At 36.1% G+C, this 22,733-nt stretch overlaps 3 protein-coding genes and 1 long non-coding RNA gene across 5 annotated transcripts; 2 read left to right on the forward strand and 2 right to left on the reverse strand.

Moving 5' to 3' along the window:
• Window positions 1-779: 779 nt before the first annotated feature.
• Window positions 780-6,380, reverse strand: LOC112289232 (uncharacterized). 2 transcript variants are annotated; one of them, XM_024534274.3, is made up of 6 exons: window positions 6,242-6,380; window positions 4,071-4,427; window positions 2,625-3,804; window positions 2,008-2,106; window positions 1,670-1,821; window positions 780-1,473 (listed from the first exon to the last, which is right to left on the reverse strand). In XM_024534274.3, the coding sequence occupies exons 3-6, from the start codon at window positions 2,881-2,883 to the stop codon at window positions 1,288-1,290; spliced, it is 696 nt and encodes a 231-aa protein (XP_024390042.1). In that variant the 5' UTR covers window positions 2,884-3,804; window positions 4,071-4,427; window positions 6,242-6,380; the 3' UTR covers window positions 780-1,287. The 2 variants fall into 2 exon arrangements, with proteins under 2 accessions (XP_024390042.1, XP_073393600.1); XM_073537499.2 differs by lacking the exon at window positions 6,242-6,380 and having other exon boundaries at window positions 780-1,451; window positions 4,071-4,413.
• A 1,358-nt stretch (window positions 6,381-7,738) lies between these two features.
• On the forward strand, window positions 7,739-9,291 carry LOC112289915 (uncharacterized). The gene is made up of 2 exons (XM_024535652.3): window positions 7,739-8,373; window positions 8,877-9,291. The coding sequence occupies exons 1-2, from the start codon at window positions 8,106-8,108 to the stop codon at window positions 9,014-9,016; spliced, it is 408 nt and encodes a 135-aa protein (XP_024391420.1). The 5' UTR covers window positions 7,739-8,105; the 3' UTR covers window positions 9,017-9,291.
• A 7,352-nt stretch (window positions 9,292-16,643) lies between these two features.
• LOC112289642 (transcription factor ILR3) lies at window positions 16,644-20,517 on the forward strand. The gene is made up of 5 exons (XM_024535016.3): window positions 16,644-17,304; window positions 18,291-18,353; window positions 18,873-18,950; window positions 19,144-19,306; window positions 19,593-20,517. Exons 1-5 carry the CDS (start codon window positions 17,168-17,170, stop codon window positions 19,866-19,868), a joined length of 717 nt encoding a protein of 238 aa, XP_024390784.1. The 5' UTR covers window positions 16,644-17,167; the 3' UTR covers window positions 19,869-20,517.
• LOC149987997 (uncharacterized) lies at window positions 20,008-21,967 on the reverse strand. The gene is made up of 2 exons (XR_016505697.1): window positions 21,230-21,967; window positions 20,008-21,129 (listed from the first exon to the last, which is right to left on the reverse strand). It is a non-coding gene; the product is annotated as an uncharacterized LOC149987997 (long non-coding RNA).
• Between the last annotated feature and the right edge of the window lie 766 nt (window positions 21,968-22,733).

Consider the following 22,733-nt stretch of genomic DNA (forward strand, 5'->3'; position numbering starts at 1 on the left):
AAGAAATTTTAAAACTCAACAAACTTGGCTTTGGTTCAGCAAAACTTCTGAAATTTGGAAACTCTTTATTCATTAATAGATGTGGTGAAATTCTGGTCAACATGTAACTTAGATTTTATTTTGTAAATTGTAGATATTTTATATTCTAAATGTAAATTTTTAATGTGATATAACTAAATGTTATGTTGGAATCTTTTTCTTTGGGTATTTTATTTTTCCAAAAAATAAGAATTAAAAAAAAGTAATTTGAAATTGTTGCTTAACCATTTTTATTTGAACAAGGCAAAATCTGTTTTTCAAATATTTGTCATATGTTTTAACAAAATTAATCTTTGATTTTCATTTTTATTTAAATTCTTAAACTGAAACTTTATCATTATTATATTGTGTTTATAATGATATGTTGCAATACATGAATTACGTAGTAACAAAACGAATAAAATAGTCAATCACAAAAATGTCACAGGGAAAATACAACTTTATCAGACATATCCATTACTACAGAAGTTCTACTTGGATTTCCAGATTTTCACCCACAAACCAACGTGTATTGTACTTAAGAAGACACTGAATTTGGTGGAGATTGTTCCAATTATGCAGTTTATGCTTCCCAATAAAACCTTGCGATTAAACTTTGCAGGATTTTCTTCCACCATACAACCACACAATTTACCAAGACTATGAAATATAATTTCTTAAACAAGGTCCGACACTTACATATAATGCAGCTGTGATCGACTAAAATGTCTGTTTGGCCAATATCTAGATTGAAGCGCATATCATTGTCTCATTTACTAAAGCAGTAAATGGAAATAATAATTGAATATCACATTAGTGTACAATAGATCAATGACTACCTATGCATAGCCATATGCTATTCGATGCATTTAATCAAACAATCCACTACTTTCACGACTTGAATCGCTTGCTCTATCACCTAATCCCTACATTTTTCGTCTGCCAATGCACGAAAGCCTACACTCTTCTGTGACACGAAATCCTTCAAGTGATGAGATCAAGGACCGTTCCCACACCTTACCCACTAAGATCATCTCCAAGTCAAATAACCTCTCAATCCTGGCTATCCCTCTCCACGATGTTAAGATTTTTTTTCCTAAATAAACAGTTTCCGTTCTGTATTGCGAATCTGGGAAAACATCCTCCCAATGTTACGAGGCTGCCATGACAAACACATAGAATACAGGTTCACTGCATAATACAAGTTGCACATTGAAGTGTTTTCTTCTTTCAATAGTGCACAAGGAGGAGCTTCACACTTGCATGTATTTACACGTCAATGATGTCAAGCGTCCGTGATTGGGAAAACCCATCTTCAGTTTTAGCACACATTGGACATAGCTTAGTTCGACATCCTTTGCACGCCTTGCAGATTGTGGCTTTCGAATCTCCCTCCCCTTGTATGCTCAAAAGCTCTTCCTTTTGGAGCCAACCTGCACTCCAGCGCTCTCTGTCCTGTTAACACAATGAAACAAGGGACTCTCGTCATCTCAAACTACAGTGAGTTCAATTGAACTCCACTTCATCATCGTATCTTCTAAGCGTCAACTTCTTGAAGGCCCTACGTTGAAGATAGAGTGCATGCAAGATATCCAACAACCGCCCTTGTGGTTTGACCCTATCAGCTCGAGTTTTGAAGGGGTCGACGAACCTTAAGAATCTTGGCATTCATCCAAAACCGGGTTGTCTCATCACACGTTGAGACCATTTCCAGAAACCAATCCTTCCCAGGCCCTCGGCGCTTAGAATGGACATGGAAATGACGCCACCCAAATGTGGTCTCCATCGCAGTCCATTTCGATCCTGCTCACATTTGGAATCAGGTGTAGGGTTTAGGGTTTAGTTATAACTTCCTCTCCTCTTGGAATCCACACATGGAACACGTATCCGCAACGTCATTGGCAATATCAAGGTTTCCAGCTGGTGTCTGGGACGTCCCTTCACAGGACTGTAAATCAAAAGCAACAGCTGTCTGCGATAGTTACTCACCCACAATGCGCGCTATTGACACTGGATTCCTCTTGTGAAATCCTCCTCGCGCAAGACTGCCTAGGCCATCACATACATCACACTTGACTTCCCCTGAGCCTGCAATTAAGAAAGACACCTTTCATGCGTGATTCCTTTACATACGCAATGAACATGCAACAGGGATTGTATCAAAAAGGACACTACAATTGAGACAAAAATGCGTGTACAAAACATCAATTCAAAAGCAGCAATAAACGATTAACATATAGACCGTGCAGTTGTTTCGAAGTAATACGGTGAAGAACATCAATGTAGAAACTTCTCAAGACTGAAAAAGAATACTTCTGATTCTTACAAAATTGAACACGAACTGCGCTCAAGGTAGTCTCTAAAATTTGAAGTGATTCGCTACTTGGCTAATACTCACCAGAGTTAGCAAATTTAAAGAAAGTTTAGCTGAAGTTCCTATGATTCCTTAGAAGTCACTCAGCTCATGTATGGATTCAAATCCATTGATAAATAGTGGCAATTTATCTAAAACCTAATTAGGTTGTGGGAATTTCAGAACAGTGTAACAATGTGTATCAGACTGACTCTAGAAACAAATTAACTGATGCGACCACTCGCATTCATACCTTGGCATAATCGACAAGGAACTACAGTGTAAATATTGGACAGGGGTTTCACGAAGAGGTTGTCTTCTGCCGCAATCCGTTGAGCAGGCGCACCGCTTCCCGCCTGTCCCGATGCTCTACATTTGGGAATACACGCTCTTGAGTCAACTCCTTTCGGGGGCGCCACACTAAGGATGGACCGGTTGATGTGGAATTCCCCCGGACACATAAACCTGCTGCTCAAGCTGCTCAAGCGACTCAACTGCATGCCGCAAGCCATTCTTAATCTCTGGAGAGTTCCACGAGCTTAGAATCACATGATCAGGGTGCCGCTGTACCCAAAAAAGAACTTCTACAATCGTCTGTCATTCTTCAAGCACATTCGTGACGGAATGGAAGCACCCACGTTATCGTTTAACATGGGCACAAAACAAACGTCTACACGATACTCGTGCAAAATGGAAAATCACACAACCCTGACCAGCACACGTGCTACAGCTCGCAGTCTTCTTCACGGCCACAGTTGAGCGCCTCCCAGATAATTTTCCACTCTAGAACCCTTGCAAACCGCAGCTGCAATCCAGCTACAGTTTACAAATTAAGAAAAGTTGTAAGCCAAGTAGGAACGCTGGATTCAAATCTCATTGAACGCCGTGTACAGCTCGTCGGTGCCAGAGATTCATGAGCATTAATAATGTGAAAAGCATTGAAGATATTAAGGAAAAAGACGAAGTCTGTGGTGGTTGTGAGGCGGCCACGCCCGTCGGTGGATAGCGCACCCATCACCGCTGCTCCATCCACTCTGTCTCACTGAGTTGTGTCCTTAACACTCATGGCCCACTTAAAATTCTGGACGTTGTTGTCGAGTCCGATTCCCATCAAAGAAGGTTGCGATTTCAATTGTGTACTCGAACTCGCAACATAGACACGAAGAGTTCCCAGAAAACAGCATTTTTGTGGTTGGAGCCCGAAGGCCGTTAATGGTCACAGATCCTCAGATCTCCACGGTTGAATTTCGTGGTGATATCAATTTCTACAAAACTCATGCTGTCGAGAAGTGCATGGTTATTCACTTTGAGATCTGGGATCCGAGAAACTGCGGTGGTATTTTTCGATTTTACGGACCCGTTATCAGGTAATATTCTGATAAATAAAAACTTCACCAGCTATAAGGGCTTCCTCTTTCTAACACTCAACGCACCTGCACAAGCAAATGTTGCAGCCCCTATAATTGTTTGAGACATTCATTCCTCGACTTCCAGCTACGTCAAAATGCTTGGTATCAACAAATGAAGATAATTCTCTGTACATTTTTTAAAATTGAGTACAACAACTCTGGTTCTCAATCAACAATAACATGAGAATCCGACTTGTCATGAAAATAATTAAGGAAAGACCCACCACAACCGTTTCAAGAACTTGTAAATAATACAAAAAGAAAAGAAAATGATGATGTTAGCACTCAACTTGCACGATCTTGTTGGTTGTCTGCAAGTGTTACCATAACCTGTACACAGAAGTGACTAGAACATATCTCTGCCAATTTGGGAATCATGGTACTATAACTATTTTACTATAAACGTATCTTTTAGAAGTTTAATTTGCGCCTTTTGATATGTAACAAAACGCGCAAAATTCAACTTCACAGACGTATTCTGATCATACCAAAACCAACAGTTGCATTCCTCAATCAAGTTGGTCAAATGTCTTGAGCATACTGCCGAGGAAAAGAATAGGTCACTGCACAGACTGCTTTCACCGGAAACGGTTGAGACGGGACAGCGTGGTGGCATTTATAGGTGCTTCCGCAAATGAATAGTGCCTCTGCACAAAGAGTTGGCCACAAAAGACAATTATCGTAACTCCATTTGATACTTTGTCAGCTTACCGGCATCTATGTTTTCTTTCCACTATTCTCATTGAAAAATGTGTATGTCGAGGTACAGAATAAATATCTTGAATACCTATTCCTAAACATAAATACAGTAGTAACGATGTCAAAGGTTCCTAACTACCTCAAGATAATCGACTTAGCAAATCCTTGTAGTGAGACGTTGTCACGACCGAAGTACGGGATTTACCGCTGTTGTTTCAAATAAAATAAAATAAAAAACGAAAAAGAAAGAAAGAAGTACGAGAATAACCCGAGGGAAAAGCTTAATAAAGTTAAATTCCATAATCTATTCAAACAATACAACAGCAGCTAATAATAATCGAAGCAGACTTAAATATTGCTTCAGCACACAGATTGAGACTACATCACAATTGGAGCAAGAGGAACATCGGGTCCAGCAATAAAATTCGACAGCAAGAAATTATTCGCACAACAGAAGATTGAGTAGAAGATTGACGCAAAGAAAGTCCATGCAATTAACCTCACTGAAAGCGACTAATTCCATAGGTCGTTTTGATCCATCGACAACACCAACGCGCTCTACCTCGGAATATATATATTTCATTTATTTTTTATTTTTTAATGTTGTAGCATAATAAATATTATTTTTTCTAATGGTTATATAGAATTGTAAGTGTTACAAAATGTAAGAATGATAAGAGTTGTATTAAATGTTTTTATTAGTACTTTGAATGAATGTAACAATTAAAAATCATTCTTATTTATAGCACTCATCTTTAATTTAAAAATGAACAATAACACGTAATTGTGCTTCAATATGTCTCAAAAAAATTAATTGGAAGAAAAGTATTATAATTTTCTTTTCCAAAGAGTCTAGGATAATACTCAATAAATTAATTTAACATCACAAAGCATAAATAATGTCGATTTAGCATCTTAGTTCTAAAACACAATACAATAATTTATCTTCCATTAACTTTTATTTTTAAAATAAAATTTATATACTTAGCTTATGAGTGTACAATAGAACTTTGTAAATGTAGAGTACAAAGTGATAAGAATACAACTTCATTCCACAATCTTTGGAGCCACACTCAAAATTACATCTCATCAAAGAATATAATTTATATCATTAGTAGGATTGATATTAGTAAAAGAAGAATATAACAATCACAACTTTACGTATATTTCTCTCTATCAATAATAGATTTTGATTGCAAATTAAGTGATAGCATCTAATAAAAACAAATTTACAACACTACCTTGAGTTGTACTAAAACTTCTTCATATATCTACTAAGACAACAAATACCAATTTCTTGCATTATAAACCATTCAAACCATATTCAAGAATATAAAAAACTTCTAATTAAACAACTTGACAAAATTCTAAAACAAAATTTGTATATTTGGCCATAGCCATGTAATAAAAGCTGTTGGTGAAGTTGAACAAGAGAAACTTCAACTCAACTTTACTAGACATTTGATTGAAACAAGCTTTATTTATTCATTTGTTCATTTAGTGGAATGTTAAATAGACTCAAATTTTTACTGGGTTAGATTTCATTGGTTTTAGATCCACTAATGGAGAAATGAATCATTTTTTTTTCATGATGGTTAGGATGGGTGGATCAATTTAATAAAAGCCTGCGTCTATTTAAGATTCTCCTATATTTATTCATTTATTTGTACACACTCTAGCTCTCTCCCACAAGCGGAAGCAGAAAGTCATAGAGGTCGCGATTCAGAACTTGTAGAAATTAGGGCTAACCATTTTTACTCACCGCTCAAGCTCGTCTTCTGGATCATGAATTTGTTGGACACCGATGTTGCAGTTGATGGTAGTTTCTGGACTTGGAGCTGCAATGGCGAAAACCGTCAACGCTGCTGCAGCCACGCAAAGTCCAAAACAGATATTGAGTTACAGCTTTGAATGTAATACAGAATTCAATGCAACTTATGATTTTCAGTTTACTCGACAATATGTCCTTCCAAACGCCATCGCTCAATTAGTTTTGGGTTCTGAATGTCGTCGGACTGAATCGCATTCCGAGGTAGAGCGCGTTTACTGTCTGGGGTTCTGCTCTGAACATCTCCCGGCTTCATGGCAGAAGCAGAGAGAGTAGTGCAATGCGACCAGTGGCCGAGGAAGACAGAGATTCAACGCGCCCGGACACCACGTTTTTGTCTGGAGAAACGGACAGCTCGCCGTGAGAGCCTGATTGTTTGTTCTCCACAGGGGTCAGCGAAGCGCTTGTTGACGACACGCATTCGACGTCGAAACGCGCTCTTCGGATGGAGACAACGGCACGAAATCGGTGCCTGGGGGTGGGTTGCTTGGTGGCGATGGATTCACAAAGAGCGAATGTGTGATGGGTGCATGTGCATGGCCGAGATGCACCGCCAGCACCTGCACTTGCGATGCCATGAAACAATCCTGCCATAGCCACTGTTGCATCACTGACCAGATCTCACCTCCGACTCCACTCGGATCCCTCGAATCCTCCCCAGTTTAGTATTCTAAACCCTAAAAGCTGTCGCATAAGCTCACCAAGCATGGCCTTGAGCGGCTCTTGTGCATATAGTACGGTCATTTTGTGATAAAGCTCTGCTTAGGTCCTGAATTTAGCAAAGATATTAGTGATATATTAGGATTAAAAACATAAAAAAGCTTTCTTTTTTGTGAAGAACAATGTGTGAGAGGTGGGTCCGATTGCTCGGTGCCCACTGCGAAGATGCAGTGGCCCTCCTTGTGCATCGCATTGGGGTAAGATCATGGGAAGAGAGTCCTTTTTGTCTTCAAATATGTTAACAGAGATATCCACATGTGCGAACAAACAAATTTAGAAAAACAAAAATGAAAAATTAAAACAAAAAGAGCAAAAGAGCATGTGATCAGATGCCCTAACAGAGGATTCTCTACAAAGGATATTGGATGAGGTGAAAAGTCAAATAAAAGTGATAAAAAATGATAAAGAATGTTGGTTTTGAGAATCTCATTTTTTTGATCTACTGTCCATAAACAAAAAAAGAGAGATAAACACTAAAGATAATATTCTTTAGTGTGTGGATTGTTTATGACAATGAATGATGAGGTTTTTGTGATTTTTACAACTTTCCTTTGTTTACTTGTTTGTTTTTGATTTAATATTTATAGTAAAAAAATCACTTTTTATGATTTTTTTTTTTTGTTGCTTTGTTTGTTTTTTAAATAAAAAAAATTGACTTGTTATGATTGGTTCGATTTTGTTTTGCTTTGTCTGTTTCTTTTTCTTTGATGGATTTCATTTGGATTAAATATATATATACAGTGACAAACAAAACCGAGTACAAAATCTGAATACTCATAGTTCATTAATCCTTCCAACTGACACATAAGTCAATTGATAGAATTACTTTTTTATTGTGTATATTCATCCAGTCTTCTACATGGATGAAAAATCTCATTATCATTTGAGGTAGGGTTTATGAGAAAAGTGTTGTAGAAGCACACAGACGTGCATACTCAGTTTTGGTTGCTTCTTCTTGCTGAATTTCGAAATTTCAATGTACACTCCTTGTTGCAAGATTTGAGGGTATTTTTTGTTTGTTGTGTTGCTCTTGTTGTGTACTATCTATAGTGAAAGTTGATTTGTCAATTGTATCTCTATGCCTCGGTTGTATGAATCATTGAAGCACCAAGCATTGGTGCAGCTTAGGAGTGGTGTTTCTACAAGAAAAGTTGTAGACTCACTTGGAATGAATCAGACTTCAGTAGCTCATTTGAGGAGGGAGATTAGTAGTGAAATAGAAAAGCAAAGAGGAGGACGTCCAAAGGTTTTAGGAGAGCAAAAGAAGCGACTTGGTGTACACCTTGTCACTGCTGGTTGTCTCAAAACGGCAAGTGCAGCTGCAAAACAACTTCGAGAAAAAACAGGTAAACACTTCTCAGACATCACCTTGAGGCGTGGTTTGAGAGAAGCTGGTTTGGGTGCTTGTGTGCAACAAAAGAAGCCTCTACTTGCCAAAAGACATGTTCTTGCAAGGTTGAGTTTTGCTCATAAATACAAAAATTGGATCGTTGATGATTGGAGATGGGTTATTTTCAGTGATGAGACAAAGATTAACCTAATCAACTCAGATGGTAGGTCTTGGTGTTGATTGAGAGAAGGAGAACGACCAGGACCTAAACATGTTAGTCAAACTGTCAAACATGGTGGTGGTTCATTTATGATTTGGGGTTGTATGACTGCTTTTGGGCCGGGTGCTTGGTATCAAATTGAAGGTAGAATGGAGCAACACTTGTATAAAAAAATTTTAGAAACCTACTTGCAAAGTACCACACAGAATTACAACTTAGATCCTACTAAGGTGGTTTTTCAACATGATAATGATCCCAAACATATGGCAAAAAGTATTCAGTTTTGGCTCTCTTCACAGCCATTTCAGCTCCTTCGATGGCCAGCTCAATCTCCAGATTTGAATCCAATGGAACATTTTTGGGCCCTTCTCAAACAGTGTTTAAGCCAAGTCACTCCAAAGCCAAGAGGTGTTCAAGAATTGTGGGAGAATGTTTGTAGTATTTACCCTAGTTTTGATGCAAAAGATTGTGAGAAACTATTCAAAAGTATGCCAAGAAGGATTTCAGCTGTTTTGGAAGCAAAAAGTTATTGGACTAAATATTGAAGTTTGAAGATTTTCTTTGAACAATACTGAGTACAAGACATAGTTGTTGATTTGACTTTGTAGAAGGATGTTTAGTTATCAATTTGATGTGCAACTTTGTACATGTGTACAAAACTGTGTGTATTATTCCATGTAACTTTCAGATTTATAAAGCAATCATTGAAATTTCTGTAATTGCTCTTGAAAGTTGGCACTTCAGATTTTGTACTCGGTTTTGTTTGTCACTATATATATATATATATATATATATATTACTAATTGAATGATGTTAAGATATGAAGCATCCACACTGAAAACAAATAAAAAAAATATTCAATTATGGATTTTATTGAATAGTTATGGACTTCAAACATATTTTTTCCTTGGAATAATAACAATATTAATGTAAGAAACATCTGAAAGTATGGAATAATAGTTAACATAAAAATATATGGACAGTTAAACACTGCATAGAATAATTGATTCTTAATCTAAAGAAATATATTAATTTAATGATGTGGTTGAGAATCATGAAAGTTTGAATATGGGTAATGTGAAAAAAAAAAAAAATTAAATTAAATCCGTACAATCCAGTAGCTATTTGTTTTTATTTTAATAACTCACATTCTATTCACAAGTTTATTCAAAGCCATCAAAAGTCATTCATATGTATTATTTTTATATTTAAGTTTCTAAATACAAAACTAGTTTTTATTTTCTTAAAACTCGATCATCACATAATCTTAAAATAAAGCAGGAATGTGAAATGAAAGGATGGAAGTGGTCTAGTAAGGTGAAGCAACATCTTGGTACACAAGGACATTATATGGAAAGAAATAACCGAGTTATTGCAAATTACAATGATTTTTTGTTTTGTGCAAAGATGATTGGATGGCTCTAATTTCAAACTCTTGAAAGACTTACTAGCAAAGAACATAGATGGCTCTGTTTGTTTGATAAGAACCTAAGGCAGGGTTATTTGTATTTATAAACCACTTCTTTAGAATCCACTTGCCAAATTCTAATATGATCTCCACATAAATATATCTTTAGGTATTACCCATTTTGAGCTTGAGATCCACATTTAGATCTTCAAGCAATCTAGGATCCTACAAAAATATATATATATTTTTTTTGAGGTTCCATTAAAATTTTAATATGGATTGTATTAAAAGTTTATTTTATTTTATTTTATTTTAAAAAGAAAAATTCCAAGACTCTAGAAATCATTGAAGATTTAGGCAAAGTCTTAGGTAGTGGTCTAAAAAATAAGCACTTTTTTAAACCACATTTTTACGTTGCAATAGATTTGAAAATATGATAAGAGTTTAGACCTAAGTTTAAAACCTTGTAATTAATATTATAAAGACTATTTTGATTGACTACCTAAACTTACAAATTTGGTGATATTTTTGTATGGCCATCAATCATTGTATCAAGGATTGTAATGCATTATCTAAATGTAAGGCAATTATTCAATCTATTCTACCAAAGAAAAAATTTAGGCCAACTTCAAAGCATAGCAAGCTCATGACTTCTTTTCTAAGAATAACAAAAAATCTATATTATTATATAATCCTCCAATGTCAGTTTCTATTTATCAAACAAATGTTGATATAGATGCAAAAAGATTCATTTTCACTAGACACAAATATTCAAGGGTAAAGCAATAGTTTGGAGATATATAATAAGACATAACTAATACAAATTGGGCTTAAGAGCTATGTACATTGACACATCATTAATCAAATGTTAAAAACATTTTATGTAGATATTATTCTGATAGATAGGATGACAGAAAAAAAAAAAAAAAAAAAAAAAAAATACAAATTATTTTTGCTAAAGTAGACACTAAGCCACAACTTAGTTACTACTATCCAAAGCATATAAGTGGCTATAATAAAAATCAAAACTACTTCCAATTAAGGAATACATATACAAAGAATTGATCTTTAAATACATCAAGAAGTGCAAGAAATAGTAGTGACACATGAAGAGAAATCACCAAAAACATATTGTCTTTATGTATGCAAAATTGAAATTCTTTTAACTAAGATGTTACATGACTTTGCTTTAAAGCAATCTATTGAGATTCTTCCTATTAAGATATTATAAAGATTTATTATGGAGCAAACTTTAGCACTAGATATCATTAAGAAGACTAATACATCTTTAGATGCAACTTACAAAGATCTTGATATAAACTATATAAATCAATGGTCTAAAAATTATATAATCTATTATAGTCTAATATTATTTTTATATTTTTGAAACAACTCTAAGTTATTTAAAAGAAAAAAAACCTTGATGGTATAAGTGCAAGTAATGTTTACATCTTTATTTTTTATCTATTAAATATCTAATAAATAATATAGATTTATTAATACACAACAATAGTGCTCTAAACTACTCTTGAGACATCAAATGAGACAAGTTAGGATTCTTCCAAGGTTAGTTAGGTTCTATTTAAGTTCTTTTATTTTTTAAAAAAATCAAATATAAATATATTAAATAATAGATAATAATGTCATATCGAACTATTTCTTAATTAAATTTGCTATTTAATTACAAAAATCTACTCCTATATAGTCTTATTATAAATTAAATCTATTTTTCAGGAGATCCAAGAATTATTTAATTGATAAGTAAATTTTAATCATAATATAGAATATAAGGTTTTTTATTTTAAAAATAAATACATTTCTTTATTTTTGGAAGGATTTTTGTAAAGAAAAAAATTATTTGAGAATAAAACAATATCTTGAATTTAAAGAATATTTTTAGTTGACCCACTTACAACTTCAAATTAATATACAAGATCTCAATACATAAAAAAGACTAAAATTAATCCAATTTTAATTCAATCAATTAAAATATTAGTCTCAAGAAAGTCAATGTTCTAGAGTTAGGATCTATTAAAATTGATAAAATAATAGAAATGCCAATTTTTCTTCAAGCTATTATATTACATCAATTTTGTTTTATTATTATAAAATTATAAAATTAATTAAGAATCTTATTTAAAGATTCTATTGACTTGAAAGGTATATGTTTTAATTTTTATTCTAAACTTTGTAAAAAAGTAGATTATTATGTAAGCTTATTTGAGATATTCTAATATTTTATTAAATATAATCTAAAAAAAATCATTAATAGAATAAATACAAATCTTCTTTTTTCTATTAACCTCAAGTAAATTGAAGACATTATGAAAGAGATGGCCAAAAAAAATACACCTAGTCTAAATGATATTAGCATATTTTTTCCAAAAATCTTACAATGTAATTAGAAAATATTATATCTACTATATTATAATATTAGCTTTTAGATGTCACTTGGTCTTTAATTTCTAAAAATAAGTAAAGTACTAGATTCAAAATTTGGAATGAAATAGATAAAATTTTGACTTGAATGTGCTATTATACACATCCTAATTCATTAAAAATAATTGGATGAAGTATATGATAGATTATTATGGAAGAATCATGTGGTTCCACTTATTAACTTTTATCTTGATTCCTCTAAAGCAATTTCTTTACATTGAAATAGTATATAAAGAATAAAAAATGTATTTAAAGAACCTTCACAACATCTTTCTTTTGAAGAAGCATTGCCAAAGTATAAAATAATTCATAGTAATTGTAATAGTTAATCTTAGACGGTTCTACACTCATGTATTCTTAGTCTATAGAAATGTCTTCTTTAACAAAGTTGAGATACTTCTATAATCTATAATTAGGTTGAGTTATATACAATGCTAAGCAATTAACATCTATCAATGGTTTTCCAACTTCTTTTTTAGTTTGAAGAATAGAAGAGGACAATTGATTCATTCTTCCACATCCCATTAAAATTAAAAGTTTTAATATTTGAACTCAATTCAAAGTTCTAGACAATAATAAAAATTGAAAATAAAAATTCAAAGACCTTAGAATTCCATACCTTTGTAAATAAAGAGGCACCTAGTGGAAAACTTTGTGAAATCAAATTGAGGATCTTCTTAGAATGGTCTAACAAGAAGAAGTAATTCAAACATCAAGTTATCATATGACTCAACTAGTGATCTTATCTTTGATCTTAATTTGTTCTTTTATTTATTATGAAAATAATTAATGATATATTATATTAAACTATATAGAGAATTTATGCAAAAGAACTCTCTTACCTCTAATACACCATTACAAAAGTAGAATATATTGTTAGATCATAACTTAAAATTAAACAAAATGAGATTTGGGCTCAATTCCAATCTTGTAGAAAGACTATGTGTATTTGGCTCATCTAAAATAAAGAGATTATAGTTAGAAATATTTAAATATATATATATATATATATATATATATATATGAAACTATCAATGTTAATTATGATATTTTCTTAATATATAAGCCAAAATCTATCATATGATATTTTTAGTAATTATTATAAGTCAAGAAAATTTAGGATTGGTTTATCTCCCTCTTACATAAATTAACCTCAAATCCATAGAGATGGGAACTACGGGAGGCCTTCTCTTGAAGACATATCATTTTTGCAAATAAAAATATATTTTTTTTGAAATGTTTCAAAAAAACTAGTTGCTTCTTAGAAGACTCTTCTTATGAAAAATTTGAATTCAAAGAAATGAGTTTATTTTTAAGCAAGAAGTATAGAGCAACCCTCATATTAGAGTAATAATTTAGCAAGGTATTCTAAATAATGGTGAAATTTTCTTCAAGTTCTTATAAAAGAAAATATACAAATATTCAAAGCAAGAAATTGCTCTTGTAAAAAGATGGGAGAAGTCTTGGATGACAAAACAAATGATAGGTTCTAGAATAAATATAATAACAAAATAAAACTTTAGAAATCCCAAGAGTAATTTAATAATATACAAAAGTATAATATCTTAAGAAAGAAGTCTAATTACTTCAAGATGTAGCTTCAAATTTTCCTAAATAAGTATTAGGAATTGAAATGTCATTTGTAACTAATAACCACATTAATGCATTAGATATACCTATTTTTGTGTTGAACAAAAAATATAAGATTAGTTGCATTATTTTGGTTTAATGCCAATACATCCAACAAATATATATATATCTACACACACAAATATATGCACTTGTAAAATTTGTTGTAAAAAATACTATGTCAATTCCTTGAAACATTTCAAACATTATCAATATTTTTGAAAACATAATAATTCTCTTTCTCCTTACTAACTAACTAACTATATGTATATATATATATATATATATATATATATATATATTTACTTGAAAAAAGAAACAAAACAGATATCCTTGTTGCTCTTTCATGCTTTATTTAACTAGCTTATTATTTATTTATGAACTTCCTCCAAATTTGTGAAAAGTAGTGCAATAATCAATTCTGTACAAAGGTCTGATTTTGCCTCTATTTCTACAATTAAAATTTCTAAGTCATGTTTAAAACAACACAAAATTGAAAGATTATTCATAAAATTTTACTTCAGACTGTAGACAACTACAAATACTGTGATATCATGCATCTCATTTACATTGTAAAAAAAAATCTTTGAACTTACTATTACATGTTCACATTCACATGAAAACATAAAACTTTTAGTTTGTAATCACAGAGAAACAAATCAGTTCATTCTGAGGAATATATGTATGTATGTATATATATATATATATATATATATATGTATATATATATGTATATATTAGAATGAAACCAGTAAATCTCACATGGTCTGTGGAGCCTTTGAAGCAATTTTGATATTATTCTTTTTTAACATTTATATCTATGATCAGCAGAAATAGATTGAATGTACATGTATGTATGTATGTATGTATGTATATATACTAAGACATATTAACATACACAAATCCATATATGTTATTTTTGATATATGCAACAACTGCATTCACATTAAAAAAAAAAACATTGCATTAAACATTTCACCTGTGAAAATTTCAAAAAAGCACGTATTGAAGTGCCACAACATTACATTGTTGTTGTTATTTTTACAGTTCAACATATAATACACACATGACATCTTCATAAAATGAAAACAAATGCAAAAATTCAAACATATTTTGCTTGTTACAAAGTATCTTCAAAATTGTAGAAGGTGAGTTTTGAAGCTTCTAAACTATTTTGAAAAGTAGTGTTTATTCATCAAAATGATTAAATTTTTTATTTGGTATTGTCAACTACATGATGGAATTACAAAAGTGTCGATTTTCTTTTTGAATCATAAAGTTGCACTAAACCCAACAAACTAATGTACACATGACCTTGTTTTATACACCAAATGTCACCAGCTAGTATGCTTTTCAACATGTCACAAATCCCAAATACATTAAAACCCAATAGAAGCTGTGTTAATACATGCATTTGTATGAGGTTGTCTACAGATGATCTATTTATTTTATTTTATGATTTTAAAAGAAGTAACTGGATTAGATTCTAAGCCCCACCAAGTTCATGTAACTCCTTTTTATAGCATTATTACAAAAATTCTAGAGCCAATATAGCCCCTTACCCACTTCTAGGAAAGTGCCCTGTACCCACAAAGCGCACAATAGAGGATAACTCCAACTGCTTTCAAGAGTTCGCCGTGGGGACCTATTACCGTGCCTTGCCCCTTGCTCGTGGTCCTTTCCAGAACGTAGAGGTCCCAGCATACTTATCGAGTTATCCATCACAGCTCTCCACAATCCCGCCGTTGCATGTGCGCGCAGGACTGATCTCAGCCGCCGGATCCTTGACCACTGAGGATCTACGATATATCCAAAACCTGTTTATGTACGGAAAAAGAACATTTTCCGAGGGTACGCACATTATTGGAATCACGGCCCCTGACCGCATGCTGGCCTGCGCTGCTCGGGTCAAAGAAAAACCACGCGCGAGACAAAGCAGCCTACACGCCCGGTTCGGAAGCAGTGAGGTAGCGGTGCAGAAGCGCGCAGGCTTGGAGGAGGCCGCGCGCGGAACCGAACGCAGAGACTGGCTCCGGCGGGGTCCGCTGTGGGACGGCGTCGCGGTCGCGGTGCTGGTTGCTCGGCGAGACGACGACAAGCGAGATTGAGCGAGCGAGCGATCGAGCCGAAGTGGAAGCTTGCTCCGATTGGAGTGTGAGTGATGCCACTGGGCTGTTGAATTCGAAGCCGACTCGAGCGACTGCGATTCCTTTGTGCCTCTGGACGCGTCTACAATCATTTGCCGCCACCTCGCCTCCGACGCTTCCGTAAATAGAGAGGCAGATTGGAGCCAGATTTCGTGTGGGGGTGGGGGATGGAGGGCCCATTGGGTTGATGAGTTTCGTGTGCCGTGTACTTGCGCTGGTTGTTGCGTGATTCGGAGGAGAAAGGACTTTCTGGTAAGGGGAAGGGTTTCTGTAGGGGGGAGGGGGGGGGGGTTTGGTGCGAGCTTTCGGGAGGCTGTGGGTATTTGGGGATCATTATATATGGTTTTATTATTTTTTGGGTTGTTTATTTTATTTTAACTTTTGGGGTTAGTGGATGTTGTCTTGTGGTGGAACAGGGCCGAGTTTCTAGTAATGTGTTTTGGGAGATTGTCCAGGGAGAGCGACAGTGAGAGAGAGAGTGTTAGGGGGTCGTTGCTGTGCGGGGTCATCTACAGGTTTGCTGGGCGCTGTTTTGTTGCTGTGCGCGTGTGTGGTAGGGCTGTTCTGGTAATGCAATCATAGAATATCCAGGGAACAACATCTTGTTTACTGCTGCGTATCGTTCGAGCTCAGCGGGAGTTGGGTATTAATCTTGGTGCGTATTTGTAGGATCTTGCTCGACTGTCGACTGTTGTGCATTGTTCAGACATGGGAACAGCCTAGCGAGGAGTCATTCTGTAGTTTTTATAGAGGGGTAAAGAGAGGAACGAAATTAAAAAAGATTGAGAAGAAAAAAATACGAAGGGAGGGGAAGAGGATAGCCACGGAAGAGGTGAAGTGTTGTGAGAAGTGGGTTCGAAAAGTTGGTGACGGACCTGTGTTGCGTAGGCGCACAGAATTCCGGACAGTCTTGATCTTGCCGCACTGCTGAAAGTGGTATACGTGAGTGCCTTGCTTGCTGGGGAGGATGATGTCCTCACCGTCTAATACGAGCAAGTGGATGTCGTATCTGGCTGAAAATTTGCTGGCGGAGGAGGAGGTTCAGCCTTCTAATCCGTTTTTCTGGTGCACCACCCAGCAACCCGTTGAGCAAATCGATTGCAGGTACTCATGGACATCCCGTGGCATACTCATTGCCTGCCAAAGATTACTAACGTTATGGCTTTTCCTCTTCAGCTCGTTACGATTAGGCCACTTCTGATGTTGGCGATCATGACCTCGTTTACCATTCTTTTAGTTGTAATGCGAAGCCCCTTTGCGCAGTATCAGTGTGTTTTTGCGATAGTTTGCCTTGTACGTGTCGAACGAGGATTTAGCTCTGGATGGTTCTCTTTCCTCATTTCCTACTTTTCTGGTCGTGTGAAATCTTTGCAAATGTTCAGCAACATCGTTCTTGCTCATTTTTCGCGATTGTGGAGGAGCTAGTGTGAAGCAACATCTTTAACTTCAGAAAAAAAGCATTGTCTTTGTGGGCAGTGTATAGTGATTACTCAATCCACATGTAGCTACGGCATCACGTGAGTGCAACATCGGTAACCTTGTAGTTTTATCATCTCATCATGTGCTGTTGGTTGCCTTCACACACAACACAGTTCTCATGACATGATTTATTAGCACAAAGGAGATAATCCAGCAGTTAGGTCCTGCTCTGTTGTGTGTAGCGTTAACATCACCATCTTGAGCTTTGTAATACTACACTTTCTGAAATCATATCATGGAATCCTGGTAGGCAACGGTACTTTCAACAATTTACACGCATTTCACTAGCGGCAGATGTCTTATCAATCCTGAGCCCTCGCATTAGCTGCTTTGGCTACATGCGACATATGTGCCGGTTATCTGCGGGTTTCGCTGTATTTTGGATTTCATGTACTTCTCTGCTTGAGCGGTGGTACTTCTTATTGTCTACCTGTTCCCGTTGTGTTGTAACGTGCGCAACGATGCCATTCAAGGGGCTTCGGGACTCTTTGGCAGAGCGAGAGATTCTCCTTTGCTGTCGGAAGGTTTTTTCAGCCAGGTCAGGTCTGCTTGGTCGATCTGTGAGTGATTAAGGCGTGCAAGTTGTAACTTCGTTGTTTTGCCATGTACAGTATCGACAATGAATGTTCAAAGGGGGAGTCAGACGTGCCTGAGAAAAGCTGTTCTCGAAAGAGGTTTGTCAGACTCCACTTAGCGAACATTTATTTGAATTCTTTGCTAAAAGTTGCAGATTTAGATAATCTGTGCCGAATGCATGGGCATCACTGTCTCAACTCAGAGAGCTCCTACACTTTTGCTGCCTATCGGAAGTGCTGTAATTAGTATCTTACATAATGTTTTGGAAATTAAATAGATGTGAGTCATGTTTTTAAGTTGTCCGTACGGTGCAGCGATTCATGTAAGTACTCATCATTCGTACTCAAATTTTAAAGACTTATCAAAAAACATTAATAATATATCATAAGAAAATTGGTAAGTTTCTTTGACATTGGAAGTTGTATTAAAATGTTAGTTTCACTTTTTTTTTACACAACGAGAAACGTTGTATCTCATCCCATCCGCGCCTCCGATTTCATTGCGCAGAACACTAAAGACGACTCATTTGTTTGTAGAATCCCGGGTGCTGTTGGTTATGAATATCCTATTTTGGGAAGATTCCACTTTATCTTGTGACTGACCTGATGTTCTTTCAGGTCTCGAGAGGAGGGCTCCAGTGGCTCTGGCAATAAAGCATGCCGTGAGAAGATGCGTCGCGACCGCCTCAATGATAGGTCAGTGATTCGACATTATGCACCAGTGGATTGTTGTGCTTCTCGTGCTTGGAGAATACGAGTTGGATGTAGTGTTTTACATTGGTGGGGTTTCGATCCAGCGTACGTTCCTCTAGTTTGTTACCGAGTGTGGAGATGTGGAAGGCTTCTGCAGAATTTTCTAACACCGCATTAGTACTTACGATCTTTTCAGGTTCTTGGATTTAAGTGCGGCATTGGAACCTGGAAGGCCACCTAAGACTGACAAAGCCACAATCTTAAGTGATGCTGTTCGCATCCTAACTCAGCTTCGTGCTGAGGCTCAAGGGCTTACAGAGTCGAACAATCAGCTACGAGAAACAATCAAGGATTTGAAGGTTCACAGCCCAATCATTTTCTAAATATCATTCTCATTTCCCAGTCGCATGACAAGCCCATGTGTTACCATGCATGCGTGATAGTGGCCAAGTTTATATTCAACCTTGTTGATTATGATTGTTTCTTAGATGATTCACATCTTTTATTTTTGCGACGTGTTGTGCAAGGACTGGGGGTTGCAGGATACATTCTAGTTCTCTATTTTGACGGGTTACGCATGGTTTGAATGTTGTGAACTTCGATGATCTGTTTTTATTTACGACAGTTCATATTGGTTCTTTTCAGAATGAGAAGAATGAACTGCGTGAGGAGAAGACTCGACTGAAGGCAGACAAGGAAAGGTTAGAGCAGCAAGTAAAGGCGATGACTATTCCCGCCGGATACATGCCTCATCCTGCGGCTTTACATGCAGCAGTTGCTGCTTTCGCTGCACAGACACAGGCTGCATCCAATAAAGCTGCGCAAATTGCTGGGTATCCTGGCATGGCCATGTGGCAATGGATGCCGCCTGCTGCTGTTGACACATCACAGGATCATGTCCTGAGGCCCCCAGTGGCGTAGAGCAATATCTTTCAAACTTGTCACCGTTCCTCTCCCAGCCGGTGGTCGATCTTCTTCCTTTCTTATATACACTGTAATTAGGGGTTGGGTTCAATATTCTGGTTTTGGAAACCCGGTGTTTAAATTTTGACCTCCTCAGCAAACGAGGAAAGGAGCAAATGCGTGCACTTTGGTCACTGAGCATCACCATTTAGAATGGCACCTGGTGAATCATGCGATCAAGCTGCTATCTCATCGGACGTCCCTGTATTTCACAATTGATTTGTCATTCGAAAGAACGTTGCGTCTTTCCTCTCGGATCTCTGAAGTGTACAGAAGTTGGGTTTTGGTAATCCGACCTTTAGGCGGAAGCAAGAGAGACCTGCACGTTGGCAGGGCTGTGAACTACGATAGAGGTCCTCCCACCTATTTGGAATCCCTGCGATGGGTGAAAGTTTTGGAGGTCCTTACCTCGAGGAGTTGCCTTTCCTTTCCTACCAAAAAACCTCAGGAGTAAAAAAGTGCTTCGAATTGCCAGAGCCTGACCTGGTCTTTGTAGATGTCCAGTCTTAATGAACATTGTGAAACCTACTTCTCTGTGATTCTTCTCTGAATCGAAGATAATATTAGTTTCCTCCGAGGAAATCGAGTACGGTCCTCTCTCCTGCAAGACTTGCATTCCCCATCGCTGGCGTGACTTGGTCAGCATACAAGTGATGCAAAAACCTTCCTTTCTCACTATCACAGTTGTTTTGTGTGTTCCTGCAACGAGAGAATCCTTCCCATCATCGCATCAGTGATTCTCACGTCAGCCATTGTTTTTTCACAACATATGAATCTCATCCTTATCCTTCGAAATATTCACGAAGTACTTCAAATAGTACAAAGCTGCGGTCCCCTGAATCTGTACACGGCACTGCTCTATTAACCGCTGAGTTTCCCAGGTCTCACAAGAGAGTTGTGCGTTCATAAGCAGAAGCGATTCAAACGAACACCCGATCAGAGTACTGCGTAATTTCTTACGTCATCTACTGTTCGAATGCAGATAAACGACAGGCAGCCCACTCCTACTCGCACAGTCGATTCACGTGGCTTTTGGCGATGTGGAGACCACATGCACCCGGAACAGTTGCTGTGGTTCATCACATGATTGAGATCGTTGGATCACGGCGCATAATCGGTGAGGAAACTCGACACTCCGTGGGCGGGCTCCAGCAAAGAATGACAGCATCAACCCCCAACCTCCAAGAATCGGAATCCAATTCTGGGAAGCGGGGATATTCTTGACACAAAGCAACAAACAGCGAGTGAGATCCACGCTGGAGAGATCCACCACTTGAGGTGAGGGGAAAAAGCTGTGAACTAACTGGTCGTGATCTTACAGGCGCCAACACGATAAGGTTCAATCTCAGAACCGCGAGATGCTTCGGCAACACACGCACATCACCGGTGGTCCGCGAATGCCTCCGCACCTTCCACCGATCAGCGACTCTTTCGAGGCACTCGAGGCGACAAAACGGTCCCTCCCGTAATGGATCGCATGCCAAACTGCAACATAACGATATACTACAACGCTACTCCATATCACGCCCGCCATCGCCATTCTAGGGCTCCGGCTCTCCCCTTTTCGCTTCATCCATCCATGGATGAAAAGGATGCATTTATCGTAGATGCATTACGGTATCATCCCTCTTCTAATTCGTTGTGTGGTACTCCACAACCATGATTATGGATGACTTTCCATTACCATGGATGTCTGCATTCATCCATCCAAGGATGAACAAGGGGTTGTTGTTTGCCAACAAGGAGATTTGGGGGATGGAAACTTCTCACAAATGTTGCAAACCAATTACTCACTCACTTTTGAGTTTATTTGAGAATGTGACTTATTAGGAGAGATAAAAGAGGATAGGGATTGGTTAATGAACATTTACAGAATATATATGGAATTGTATATAATTGTATCTACATTCATGTTTGTAATTAATGTATATCATATCAATAGAGAATGTATTTTAATAGTAGGATATTTTTATTATAATGTATTATAATATTCAAATGCACATCTAATTAGTATGTAGCTTATATTATAGACATACATATTTACTCCAATAATTACCTATATGATTAGATAAAAGTAAGTAAAAATAGATTGATTTCATAATATCTTTTAGAGAAGCTTCATGGTTTTGACTTTACATGTGTTTGTAATTGATTGGTAGGTTAGAAACTTTGTCAACAAGTTAACCACATGTCACATGTATTATTAGCTTGTAGAACAAGCTAACTATATAGCACACATATAGGAAACTTGTATTGTAAGTTAAGATTTGTGTTTTGAAAAATCAATACGTGTTAGAGGTCCTATAAAATATAACTATGTAGCTCCTAATTAAAGAGTATATATGGAGAGAAGAATAAAGCTTTCTTTACTCTTACTAATGCCTTTCTAATCTTTAGTCTTATTTTAAGACTTTTTAGTCTTCTTGTCTTTGGAAATAGTCATGTTAGTTAATATATTACCACCTTTGAGTGATTATCTAGTTTTTTTGAGTGACTTAACAGTGTCTTGATCTATTAGTTCTTTAAAATTCATGTGCTTGCCAACTTGTAGTTGCTAAAAGTTAAGACAATATTTTAGAGTTTGTCAATTAAAATCAATGAAAAATAGTTTTAAATTAGAAAAAAAAAAGAGATTAATTTAAATTTTGAATGATGTAGAATTGAAGGATGAATCAAATTCATTCTTAAAAGCATTGTTTAATAGATAAATTAGGTATACATTAGTTCTTATTTAAAATTAAATCCATGACAACTTGTTTGTATTCTTGAAGCTTGCAAGAAACGTTGTTAACAATGCAAATGCAATGTAAAATGCAAATAGCT

Source organism: Physcomitrium patens, chromosome 12 (assembly GCF_059467195.1).
Source record: "Physcomitrium patens ecotype Gransden chromosome 12, ASM5946719v1, whole genome shotgun sequence".
Classification (NCBI taxonomy): Eukaryota; Viridiplantae; Streptophyta; class Bryopsida; order Funariales; family Funariaceae; genus Physcomitrium; species Physcomitrium patens.